The following is a 13526-nucleotide window of genomic DNA, read 5'->3' as shown; positions in this document are numbered from 1 at the left end:
AAGGTAAAATCTTCAGACTGACCTTTCTAGCTGTCTCTTCTATTCTACAACCTCACAACCAAGTACCAATGCTTCTCAAATCTCTAAGCCTAAATACCCTTGACCATTCTTGTTTCCCTGCCTTTGCTTAAGTTGTTCTGTCATTCAGAAAGGCCATCCTTCCGATGTCCATCCATAGTACAACACCCCATTCAAATAGCATTTTCCCACAAATCTTCGACTTAACGTTAAAGTGAATCATTTGTCTCATAGTAATTTGTTATTAATGAATGTAAAACGAAGTATTCTACTCATATAGGGAAAAAAAGAGTTGAACTGGACTTAGAACTGGGAACAAAAACTTGCTTTTGATTGCAATAATGTAATTGCAATAAATTGACCCAAGAAAATAGCATGAGCAGTCTCAGCTAAGCCTAAGAACAATGGTAACTAATATCAACAGTTGAACATATGAGAAAATAGGGGAAATTCTCAAATATCACTGTTGTAAGGGAATTTGGCACCATCCATCATACATTTTAATCCAGCATTTCTACTTCTTGGAGATTATTCAGAGAAAACAAAGGATAAGAATGCACATTTGTTACTAAAAAAAAAAAAAGATGACCATTATAATATTATTTGCCGTAGCGAAAACAAAAAACAAACAAAAAAAACCCACCAAATGGCCACCAATAGCGGAATGATTAATAAATTGTCATATATGTATGCAGTATAATACTATATAGCCTGCTTTAAAAAATGAGGCAGATCTAACACAACAGACAGATGTCCAAGATATTCTAAGTGGCAAACTGCTTAACAGTATGGCTAGGATAATATCACTTACATAAAAAGGGAGGAGGGGACATACACAGTTGGTGTGAACATAAATTGGTGTAGCCACTGTATAAAACAGTATGGAAACTGTAACTCAAAAAAAAAACTTAAAAAAACACCGTATGGAGGGGTCTCAGAACACTAAAAACAGAACTACCATATGACCCAGCAATTCCACTCGTGGTATATCTCTGAAAAAAACAAAAACACTAATTCAAAAAGATATATGCACCCAATACATGCATTCTAGCAGCTTTATTTACAATTGCTAACCTATGGAAGCAACCTAAATGTCCATCAACAGATGAATGGATAAAGAAAATGTAGTATATATACATATATACAATACAATATTACTCAGCCATAAAAAAGAACGAAATTTTTGCCATTTGCAGCAACATGGATGGACTTGGAAGGCATTATGCTAAATGAAATAAGACAGATAAAGACAAATATTGTATGATATCACTTATATGTAGAATCTAAATAATACAAGAACTAGTGAATATAATTTTAAAAAAGCAGACTCACAGATATTACCAGTGATGGGGTTGGGGAGGGCAATATAGGGTTGGGAAAGAGGAGGTACAAACTATTGGGTGTTTAAGGTGGGCTACAAGGATGTATTGTACAACACGGAAAATAAAACCAGTATTTGTAAAACCTGTAAATGGAATACAACCTTTAAAAACTGTATAAAAATAAAAAATTCAGAAAATGTAAGATCAAAAAAAAAAAGGGGGGGACATTAATATATACGGGGGGGGGAAATTGAATAAAAGCTGTTTTTCAGTTTCCAACACAAAAAAATTAAACCTGATAAACATCAATATTATTTTAGCACCTAATATCCATTCAAAATAGTCCGATTATATCTAGCAAGGTGAGTAAATATTTCAGCAGCCTAATGCAAGATTATCAAATGCCTCAATCTAAGAATTACAAAAGTAATTAATATTCTATAATTTATGTCAATCTGTCTCTCATACTGACATTTTAACTAATCAAAGGCAAGGGCTAAAGGCCAAAATTAACAAATATACTGAAAATCTCTGTACCTGTAACTTGTGAGGTCTAAGGAATAAAAAGGATTTATGTTCCCCTCTGCTCCACAATTCCCTGGACAAAGAGGTTTTTAATGGAAATGGGTAACCACTGGTTCCAGGATACAACATTCAGTTGGTCTTCTTTTGACATAACGAGGTAAATTTGTAGATCTTTACAACAATGCATTTCTCACCTCATTTGTCTTAAGGAAAGAAGGCTTTGCATTCCTCCAGAAAAACTGGAAAACTGATGTCCCTAGAAATGGAAAAATAAAAGGGAGGGTGGGACAAAATATTGTCAGGACTTTGTAACACAAAATAAAGAGCTAAATCTCACATAACACTGTATAATGTTCCCGTGAGATGCATAATCTCTTGTATACTAAGAATCTCCCAGAGATAACTGACAAGAAAATGCCAGGTACGTTCCTGAGTATGATGGAAAACGGTAGCCGAATAAAGAATGATTCGTAAAACCAAAACTCAGTGCTTCATATACATTATTTTACTTAAACTCCACAGCTTAAAAGGAAGGTATCATTCCTAAAATTACAAAATCAGAAAAAGCGCCGAGCTCCACTACTAACTTGACTTAGCTAGCTGAAGCAAGATTCGAACTTATGGGTTCCACTCCACTTGTTCTCCTCACCCCTCTTTCTACAAGGAAACTCCTCAAGGAGCTGCTAGGGATGGGACTCCGCTATACAACACAATCACCCAGACCCGCTTCTAAAAATGAAAAAGCTTAGCGGCAGCGAGTCACCGACCTCAACCTGGACTGTAACTAAGCGCGGTAAAGAGCTTCACTCCCGCCTCCGGTGTCTGGAGCGGAATCGAGGGACGGAAGTGGAGAAGAGTAACTTCCGGCCACGGGCGGCGCTCAAAAGTGACGTCATCCTCGTGGCGCTCTCAGGGGGCCGCGCTACTGCTCTCAGTAGTCCGACGCCAGCGGCCCGGCAGAGGGCGGCAGGAGACCGCGGTAAGCGCTGGAAGGGCCCTTGAGGCTGATTTTGGAGGGCGGGGCGGGACGCAGAGCTTTCCTGACTGCTGGGCCGGAAGCCGAGAGTTTCTGCAGAGATCCATTTACTCCCTTGACACACTGTGGGAAAGTCGCTGATACATACATTAATTTTGCAGCCTGGTAGGATGGTTACGCTTATGAATGTGATTAATATGACGAAGATGAATACATCGGCTTTTGGTGCAGGAAAACGCGTGTGAACCAAGGCTCATGAAACAGTTCCAGGTTGTTTCGTTGTTGAAGCACCTTAGAAACCCTGGAGTGTGGCTGCTAGTCCCGAATTCTGCCTCAGCCTTCAGTCTGGGAAGCGATTCTAGTATGCTTCGCCTTAAGTGCTTACAACACGGATTATTTCTGGTTCTTTTTAAATTGTGACGAATTTAGGCTGTTTAAATCAAATTTTCAATAGAAACTTAATCTCTACAGCCAGTGCGTTTTTGCCACCCTTTGGAGGTGTCGCCTTAAACCTTTTTGGTCTCCTCAGTCTCACCTGCTTGGGGATGGTGGCAACGGAGATTAAATTTCCATTCAAGGCAATTCTACTGTTACCCTGAAAAGAAGGATTATCCATAGATTAATGAAATAATCTTCAGGCTGCAAAATTATTTTCCACAAGAAGGGGTAGTTTGGTCCTTAAAAAAATTAAGTAGGGGAGAAGGTCGATCCTGAATTTTACTGCAAGGAAGAATTTCCTGCGTCACCTTCCTCCATGTAAGAGCATAATGGTAGAATTTTCTTCATCTAATTTCTGCACCCATGAACCAATTAATGTTTTATCCTCACTCTGTCACTTAGATTACTCCTTGCAGGTTTGTTGCTGTCACTTTGTTTTGAATTAACTTTCTGTTTTGTTGGTTTATAAGGATAAAGATTTACCTTTGGGACTTTAAATTGCTTAAAAAAAAAAAACAGTCTATCTGGTAAGTGAAACTATTTACCTCAGTTGCTCCAGGTTAAAAAAAAAAAAGTCCTGAAAAATTAGAAATGGTCTTTTTATGTGTATTTCTGCATGGAAGGAACTTTTATATCCCAGTTAGTATTTACTAGTATATATAAATATATAAATTTATATGCATAAATATATAAATGTTATATCTATAAACTTCCTTGCAATCAATGTAAAACAATAAAATCTTTTTTAGGAATCATTAATCTTCAGGCTTTAAGAAGACTGTTGAGACTATGGAGACTCAGTGCTCTTACTTTACAGGTGAGATGCTGAAACCCTTAGAATAGGAGGCAGCAAGAGAGTGCATGTCTTATACCTCCTTGACCAGTAAGTCTTCTGTGATTTATAGTGCATGCTTTGTTGTACTGACATAGATTATCAAAGGTTATTTCAGACTTCCTTAAGCAACATTACTAAGTTTGTTTTTAGTGATGTCTTGTAGGCAAAAGAAATTGGTTCTTTTAAAAACAAGTTACATATTTCCTGCCCCAAATTTTCTGATTATAAATATATTTTAAATGCATATTATGAAATGCTGAAAAGAATAACAACCAAAGTATAATAATGGTTGGATTAAGACCGTGTATCATCAATTTGTTTTTTTCTTCTCATATTTGCAAAGAGGTTTAATCGTTAATGACTTGTGAAATGCTGTCATTATCTCCAGTAAGAGCAAATGACTACTACTTGGTTGTCATTGGTGGTGTGTTTTGAGTGAAAACCATATATACTTTATATGGTTTGCATATGAAAACAAATGGAAAGGCTACAGATTGCTTAAGCCTGAGTAAAACTGTAAAGTTACTCAGATAGTTGTTAGTACAGGTTGTTAATACTCTTGCTGTTTGCAAACAAACTAAAGAGCTACCTTTCCCCCTTTTCAGAACAATTATTTTTTAATAACCTTAGATTTTTAAAGATTTTAGCACTGGCAACTTTCTTTCTCTGAAATACGCCTAACCAGGGTCTAGAAAGACTTCATGAGTCAGCTTTCCTACTTTTAAAATCATTATCACAAAGGTCTATGGCAAGGAACTGGATACTTAGCCTAGCAAATTTGCAGATTCCAGACCCGATATGATTCTGGATTCCCATAGCAGTTAGATTGCCATCATCAGCAGGACAGACTTGGCCAAGAGAAACACAGTACTCTCTTGAGATTCCTCTCAGCCTGATAAGAGTACCTTTTGTGTTGCTTGATCCTACTGTTCTATGCCTTCAATTACCATGAAGTGATTTTTAACCACCGGAAGAAAACATTATCTTGCCACAGAGCAGGGAAGCAAATATTCACAAGATGGAATAAAATCTTCCTTTTCCAAAATTATATCCCTTCCTATTTACAGGGTATCTTGAAATTTTACCTTTAGAGATTTATTCCTTGGTATTTGTCACATGGTTTTAAATCAGAAGCATATTTGAAAGGGAAAAGAAATTAAGCCAATAGGCAGCACACTTTTTCCAAAAAGGCCCAGGTAGTAAATATTTTAGGCTTTGTGGGCCACATACTGTCTCTTTTGCAATTCTTTTCTCTCTGTCTCTCTCTCTCTGTCTTTTCACTCGTTAAAAATGTAAAAACTGTTCTTAACTCAAGGGCCACCTGGCCATTGGCTATAGTCTACACACACCTGCATTAAACTATAATGAGCTACTCACATATATCTGTAACTTAGTTTGTTGACTTAAAGACATCCGAAGAATAGGAATTTTGAGAGAAAGGACTTAGAACAGAAAATATTAATAATATTTGAAACATTCGTAGAACACTACTTGACAGGTATTACTCTAATCACTTCACCTATATTAATTCACTTAATTCTATGGTGGAAATATTATCTCCATTTTACAGATGAGGAAACTGAGATAGAGGCTAAGTAACTTGTCTAAGCTCATAGAACTAGTAAGTGATTGTAACCAGAATCTATGATCATAATTGCAATGCTATGCTGACACTCAGAGAGAAGTAATATTTTAATTCACTACAGAAAATACAAAATTAGAAATATTTTTCTGTAGAATATAGAAAAGGGGGGGGGGGGGAATTCACCCATAATTCCATCAACTAGAAATAACCACCATTCACATTTTATTTATGTCCTTTTGGTTTATATTCCAGAATGTTTTACACATAAAATTATTTTCCTTATTTAGTCCTCTGACATAGGTATCATAGTTTTGTAGATGAGGAAACTGAGGCTTAGATCGATTAGGTGACTTTTTCAAGGTCACAAAGCTAATATGTGTGTGGAACCAAGATTTCAACCCAGGTGGTATCTTCTAGAACCTGTCCTCCTAACCCCAGGCCTACACTGTATTTGAGTTTATACTTATTTGTCGCACTTAAAAAGCCTTTTTCCATCTCTCATTTATAAAGAACAGTCACCCATAGTTTCTTCCGGAACTTTATTATTTTTCATGTTTTTCCTTTAAATCTGAATTACCTGGATTTTACTTTGGAATAGAAAACAAGGTAGAGATTTAGTTATTTCTTTTTCAAATTGCTAGTCAATTATTCCAACATCATTTAATGAATAATACTTTCTTTGTCAATGCTTTGAAATGCCACCATGTAATATACTAAACGACAAAATAATATTACCATTTTTGAATGACTGCATTCCATTTTTGAAAGATATTTCTTAAGGTTCTGTTGCCATGATCTAACTTAATGGTTGATATGAAGAAAGGAAAGTATGTGTCAGCCTGGTGTTATAAACCACCCAGTCTGTGGTATTTCTGTTATAGCAGCCCTAGCGATCTAAGAGAATGACTAACAAGTAGAGATGGAGAGCAGAGGAGCGGGCAAAGGATCAGAGGCAAGGAAGTGCAGTGTCATGCTTGGGAAACTGATACTGCATGGTATTAGAAAACAGTGCCAACACTACCTCTTGTCTCTAGACCTTTGCTATGTAAGACACCATTGACTGGGTATACTGTTGCTTGTAGCCAAATACAATTCTGATAGAATACTCTGTAAATATGTGTTAAATGAATAAACAGTAATGAGTAGAGAACTGGAATGGAGGGTCAAAGATTTCAACTCCAGTTCTGGCTTTCCAACACGAGTAGTGCACAGAGTTGTTTTTCTTCTGTTCAACTTCCCTTTCTTCATTCTACCACAGACTGGGTGGTTTAAACAGCAAACATTTCTCATGATTCTATAGGCTTGGGAGTCCATGATCAAGGTGCCAGCAGATTCAGTGTTTGGTGAGGACCCTTCCTGGTAGACACTATCTTCTCACTATGTCTTTACATGGCAGAAAGGAACAAAAGAGCTCTCTGCGATCTCTTTCATAAGAGCAAGAATCCCATTTGTGAAAGCTTTACCTTTACAGTCACCTGCCAAAGTCCCCACTTCCTAATAATGTCACTTTGGAGGTTAGGATTTCAACATAGGAGTTTTAGGGTGATACATTTAGTTCATAATAGTCATTTAACCCAGGGAGGATGATATCATCTCTCCCTGGAGCCTTTCCAAACTCCCACTCAGAATAAGTCTTTTCCACTTCTGTGCTTCTGTAGCACTTTGTTCAGTCATGTAATGCATTTTACCCTGTGTTGAAATGAATATAGAGCATACATTTTGATCTCCTCTGCTGTTAGCCAGCAATTCCTTGAGGGCATAGACTGAGTCTCATTCACCATTATGGAAGCCAGGTGCCAGTTGTCCTCCTATGCTTTGGCTTTGCCAGCTGCACCCTGTTGAATCCAGAATCTCAGAACCCAGAACCACTTTGAGTTCTGCTAAAGTAAACCACATCACCTGAAAACATCAGTGAGCAAAGTGGACTTCACTACAGATTTTGTCGAGGGGGTTACCCACCATACCATACAGGAAAACAACTTTCAGATTTGCTGTTGGACTCACTAGCTCACATTTTCTTCCTTTTGGATGGTCCTCAGGACTCCAAACTCCTATCCCCATTTTTGCCCAAATGCAGCTCTACTCCAGCCCCATCTCCAGACTGGCAAACCCACATGAGGCTCACTAAAATAAAGTCCCACTCATCTTAATAGTGGGGGCAAGGGGATTCAAAGAGCAGATAATATCAAATCATGTTTATAATAGTTAGCTTTTATTGAATAGGTATTATGTGTAAGAGACTATTATCCCTGCAAGGCATGTTTTATTATTCCCACCTTACAGTTAAGAAAAGGGAGACATGAAGAGGTTAAATAGACATATCACACAGCCAGGAAGTAGGAACCAGAAATCAAACTCAGGCTATTTGAATCCAGAGCTTGGGCTCTTAATAATTAACTCTACTAACCTCTATAGCACCTAACAAAAGCCTTCCCTAGTAAGTACATCAAAATGTTGGTTGAATTAATTACTTGTATTTCTAAGAGCATCAGAAGTACTCTAGCTTCTTATATTTCTTTTTTTCCAGCTGCAAAAAAATTTTTTTTTGTGAAATACCGAAATATCCATTATAGGAAGAAAGCTACATTATCTTAAATGCAAGTGAAAATTAGGAGTATATTGAAATTATTTGTTAGTTTTATTTTTCCCACCTTTATTAGGGTATAATTGACAAATTAAACTTGTATATATTTAAGGTATACAACATGACAATTTGATATACTCATACATTGTGAAATGATTACCACAGTCAAGCTAATTAACACATCCATTAACTCACATAGTTACCATTATTTTATGCGTGGAATGGGAACGCTTAAAATCCACTCCCTTAACAAATTTTAAATATACAACACAGTATTGTTAACTATAGTCCCCATGCTGTACATTCATTCTCATGGATATCTAAAGCTTTCTGTTTTTACTGGTGTGAAGTGAATGAATGAACTGATTAATTTACTGACTATGCATTTCAGCTTCCTCACCTGAAAATTCATTCATTCAGTTGTTCATCTAATATTTATGTGTCTCTGTGTGGGCACCAGGGAAACAATGAAGCATAAGAGACGCTCCTGGACTTTAACAAGTCTAATGGAGATAATCACAATTCAAAAGAAAAATGCTGAACCAGAAGATACTTAAGGTCCCTTCCTGCTCTAAACTTCTGTGATTCTATTGAGTGGGAGGTTTGCTCTCCATGTACTGTGTGGTAGATTTATGATCACATGAAGATGGCTCTTTCTTCCTCCCATCTTCAGCACTCAAATCAGTGCAAAAAGAGTAGATTCTGCTAAATTTTAAATAACTGCTAATCTTGGCTAGACATTGGGTGCTCCTTGTCAAATAATCATGGAGGAGAGAATTTAAGGCTCTCTCTGAGCAAAATAACAAAGAATGGGAAGCCTTAGCATACTGACATCCAGCCTTCCTCACTGCGCTCCTAACTCCTGTATCTGCTGGATAACTCCTGCTTCCCTCCGAGTACCCCAAATCTCACTTTGATACTAGGCAGTCCAGTGGAGCATGAAGTGTTCCCTACTCCAGAGCTGCCTGTAGAGCTTCTCTCTTCACCCTTACCCATGACACCTGACTTTTTCACCTCTGTATCTCTCATATCCTGCTGTTCTCAATCCTAGCTGCACATTAGCATCACCTAGGGAGCTTTTTAAGCGTACTGAAGCTCAGCTCTTCACCCCCAGGGATTTTGATTTAATTGGTTTGGAATAAGGCCCAGACATTGGTGTGGGTTTGTTTGGTTTGGTTTGGTTTGGATTTGGGTTTCAGTTTTTTTAAATCCTCAGCAGATGACTGGAATGTATAGCCAGAATTTAGAATTACTGCTTAATTTTCACCTGCTGGTTAAAGCCCACTCTGGATTCTGGAACTGATTCTGTACCTAGCCAGGGAAAATTCAAGGAGCCTTAGACTAGCAGCTCAGCAGCTCAGATCTTAATCCCACTGTAGCCTGGACTCCCAGTTCCAGTAATTACAGGCTATTGTTGTTCCTTGTGATTAGGCCCCTGACCCAAAGGAACATGGGGAATAAATGAAGGGGAAGCAGTTATTGGGCAGGCAAAACAGTAGGTGTTTAATGCCTTCCCGCTGCCTTCCGCCCCCTACTCCCACCCCCAGCTCAAACCACTGTAGCAAAGTTGTCCTGAATAAACAGTGTCACTTGGTGACAGGCATGGATAGGAAATTGACCTACTGTCACTCAGCCATGCCTATGTCAAGCTGCTAGATAGTTCTCTTTATTTTACTGCATATACCTCTGTTAGTGATACTTCCTAATAATCTCTTTCCCAGAGACATTTCATCTTTAATCACCTTTCCTTTTTTCTCTCCTTCTTTTAACTTGAATCTAGTTAATTCTAGAATCTTCTCCTTTCCCTTGATCCCTTTTTTCCTCCCTCACTATGATTGTGATCATGTCTAAGCATAAGACTAGTGTAAGTGTTGTATTTAAACCTGAAAAAAAAAGTGACATATTTTAAAGTGAAATTTTAATGTAAGAAGAAAGAACAACCTCTCGAGTTCATAGAAGTGCTACTAAAAACTCTTCACAATTCTCATGAAAGTCTGTATTCTTTTTATTCTTCTCTAAAGAAAGCTTTTCTTCAGAAACCAGCATTCAGCATACTGTTTTTAATTAGTTATTTTCTGCTTTGATATTTGCTTTACAACAGTTTGGGGATTTACTATTTTTTTTGACACTTCATTTTACGGATTTTTTTCAGAACATTAGTACCATCTATAACATTGTCTTAATTTAAAATTCTATTCTGAATACCGAAGTTTTTGGAACCCAACAGATCAGTAAATTGAGGAATACATGAATATACCTAACACAATCCCCGGACACCCCCTTAACTAAGTAGTCTGCTTTTCCAGTGTCACAGGGGACAATCCTTAAGGTTTGCCAAAGGAGAGGAATGAGTATGAGGGCAGATTTTAATGACATCTGTTTCTGTTGGTAAGACTGATGACTTCCCAGCCCTCAGTGACCTGGAGGGAGTTAGTCTCTTCTTCAGCCCAGGAGAGTCTAGTATATGTCATTTTCCCAGTACCAAGGAGAGTGCTGAAACACAGCATTCCTGGTACCCAGTTAATTACTATGACAATTTGAAGAAGCAATCCCTATTGTAATGTTTAGAACTATTCTCAGAGAAATACTTTTAAACTTCAAGTGTTTATCCAATTAAAGGTAAGTGCTCTAAAATATGTCCACTTTTCCTGGCATTAAATACAACCTTTGCCTTGATTCTATTCTTTGTTTTGATGAGACACTGTGATTCTCTGTGATCATTAGCAAAAGAAAAAACAGAGAGAGACAATTCTCAAATGTTTTAAGACAATAAATTTTTCCTGTTATGTGGTGAATTATGTATTCTGTATTGCCCTTGAGAATATCACAACCATGACTTATGATCTCTATTTATTTACAGTGCATATTTAAATTAGTCATTGTGAATCAGATATCCTAAGATCATTTAATTAATTACCTGCGTCATCTAACCCCTACTTAAATTTCTTCTCTAGACATATTATTCCTACAGACTAAATTATTCATCTTACCAAAGTTTCTAAGCTGACAAAGGCACTTGCTTTCTAACTAAAGTACTACTATGAAGGCAAGTCTCAGCTCAGCAAATGCTTTCTTTTTTATTAAAAGATAAGGATAAAGAGCCATCATGTCTAAAAATAGATACTTGGAGCTTAAAATCTGTCAGACCATATGTTGTACGACTCCAAGATCCAGGAAACAAAGACATCCTTCTCCAGGCGGTATGTATTATTACAGTCATTCTAGAGGATTGAGATCAAGTGCCAGTCCATTTGTATAACTGTACATTCGTTTAAACATCTTTAGAAGAGAAATGAATATGAGTTCCTGGGGTTGGTGAGGGGAAAACTTTAATGAATTGGCATTGATCTGATCTGCATGTGTTTGTACCTGTGTTGTGAGAGTGCATATGACAATGTGAATATTTCTCCAGTATCTTTAAGATTTCTTTTAAGGAAATTACTTTCATTGTTTCTCAATGACAGTCAATGAAATAATCACAAAATACAGGATTTGAGGCAGTCTTCACCTATGAGCAAGATAACATTTTACAACACTTTATAAAATCTTTATAATTCTTTTTCTTTTCTTTTTTTCTTTTGTTTTATTTTTTGGGGGAGGGTTTTAACTGAAGTACAGTCAGTTATAATGTGTCAATTTCTGGTGTACAGCACAATGTTACAGTCATGCATATACATACATATATTCGTTTTCATATTATTTTTCATTAAAGGTTATTATAAGATATTGAACATAGTTCCCTGTGCTATACAAAAGAAACTTTTTAAATCTCTTTTTATGTATAATGGCTAACATTTGCAAATCTCAAACTCCCAAATTCATCCCTTCCAACCCCTTTTCCTCGGTAGCCATAAGATTGTTTACTATGTCTGCAGGTATATTTCTGTTTTGTAGATAAGTTCATAGTGTCCCTTTTTTTTCTTCTTTTTTTTTTTTAGATTCCACATATGAGTGATATCATGTGGTATTTTTCTTTCTCTTTCTGGCTTCACTTAGAATGACGATCTCTAGTTCCATCCATCTTGCTGCAAATGGCATTATTTTATTTTTTATGGCTGAGTAGTATTCCATTGTATAAAATACCACAGCTTCTTTATCCAGTCATCTGTCAATGGACATTTAGGTTGCTTCCATTTCTTGGCTACTATAATTAGTGCTGCTTTGAACACGGGGGTGCATGTATCTTTTCAAATTAGAGTTCTCTCTGGATATATGCCCAGGAGTGGGATTGCTGGATCATATGGTAAGTCCATTTTTAATTTTTTGAGGAATCTCCATACTGTTTTCCATAATGGTCGCACCAAACTACATTCCCACCATCAGTGTAGGAGGGTTCCCTTTTCTCCAGACCCTCTCCAGCATGTATCATTCATGGACTTTTGAATGATGGCCTTTCTGACTGGTGTAAGGTGATACTTCATTGTAATTCTTTTTATGTATTGAAATTTTAACATTTTTTCCTAGTAGAGATGTTATTTCATTGTTTTAAAGTTAAAACGTCTTTTAGAAAGTTGAAATAAGTTTTAAAACCTATTGCCATTAATCTCTAAATATGTTTTACATATATGGTGCACACATATGTTATATAACATTTTATAGATGTTATGTAGCACAAACTCAACCATCTTCAGAAATTTGATTACAGTCTTATGCTAGAGTATCATTCTGAGACTGTATGTAGTACATTGGAATAATTTGACAGTTACTCAGTTTAGACCATAAACAGTTCCAACCCCCAAAGGGATTCTTTTCTGCCTTTATAACAATCAAATCTCTTTAGATTGCAGAGGCCCAGCTACATAGAAACACTTAAAAAATATTACGGTTAAGAGGTCTAAATTTTCTCTAATTACTTATCAATGATTGTGCAGGCCAGTTGTAAAGACAGAAACGTCTGTTCTTTGTTAACTAGCAAAAGAACTTAAATCCTCTTGAAGTGGTGGAAAAGGAAAGAAGAAATGAAGGGTATCCAACAGTGTATTTCTTCCAGGACATGAGACTATATTCTTTTTAGTTAAAAAAAATTATGTGTGTGTACATATATGTATGTGTATATGTAAAAAAAAAAGCTTTACATACACGTGATACAAAGATAGAAAAGCATGTATAATAAAACCTTAAATCTCCTTTCCTCACTTATCCAGTTCTCTTCTCTGTAGGCCAATACTATACCCAGTTTCATGGAGATTCTTCCAACAATACTGCGCATTGCCAACATACATGTATGAATTCCCTCCCTTTTC

General features: G+C 36.7%; 2 protein-coding genes across 11 annotated transcripts in view; one reads left to right on the top strand and one right to left on the bottom strand.

Moving 5' to 3' along the window:
* Window positions 1-2701, bottom strand: part of MTERF1 (mitochondrial transcription termination factor 1) — a 453452-nt gene extending 450751 nt beyond the window's left edge. For all 10 annotated transcript variants that reach the window (XR_010381700.1, XR_010381702.1, XR_010381706.1 and 7 more), the window contains exons 1-2: window positions 2633-2701; window positions 2060-2121 (exon numbers count right to left, since the gene is read on the bottom strand). Coding sequence is in view for 1 of the 10 variants with exons in the window: in XM_010978028.3 (XP_010976330.1) it covers window positions 2060-2091 (32 nt within the window). In the remaining 9 variants the exon portion in view is untranslated. The remainder of the gene's footprint in view (window positions 1-2059; window positions 2122-2632) is intronic.
* Window positions 2702-4065: 1364 nt separating this feature from the next.
* The window catches only part of AKAP9 (A-kinase anchoring protein 9), a 168580-nt gene continuing 159119 nt past the window's right edge, over window positions 4066-13526 (top strand). Inside the window, exon 1 of the mRNA XM_010978037.3 lies at window positions 4066-4096. Within this exon, the coding sequence (XP_010976339.3) occupies window positions 4069-4096 (28 nt within the window). The 5' untranslated portion in view covers window positions 4066-4068. The remainder of the gene's footprint in view (window positions 4097-13526) is intronic.

The sequence above is a fragment of the Camelus dromedarius genome, chromosome 7, assembly GCF_036321535.1.
Source record: "Camelus dromedarius isolate mCamDro1 chromosome 7, mCamDro1.pat, whole genome shotgun sequence".
NCBI lineage: Eukaryota > Metazoa > Chordata > Mammalia > Artiodactyla > Camelidae > Camelus > Camelus dromedarius.
The sequence above is the reverse complement of the archived record's forward strand: the minus strand, read 5'-3'. Positions and strand labels throughout refer to the sequence as shown.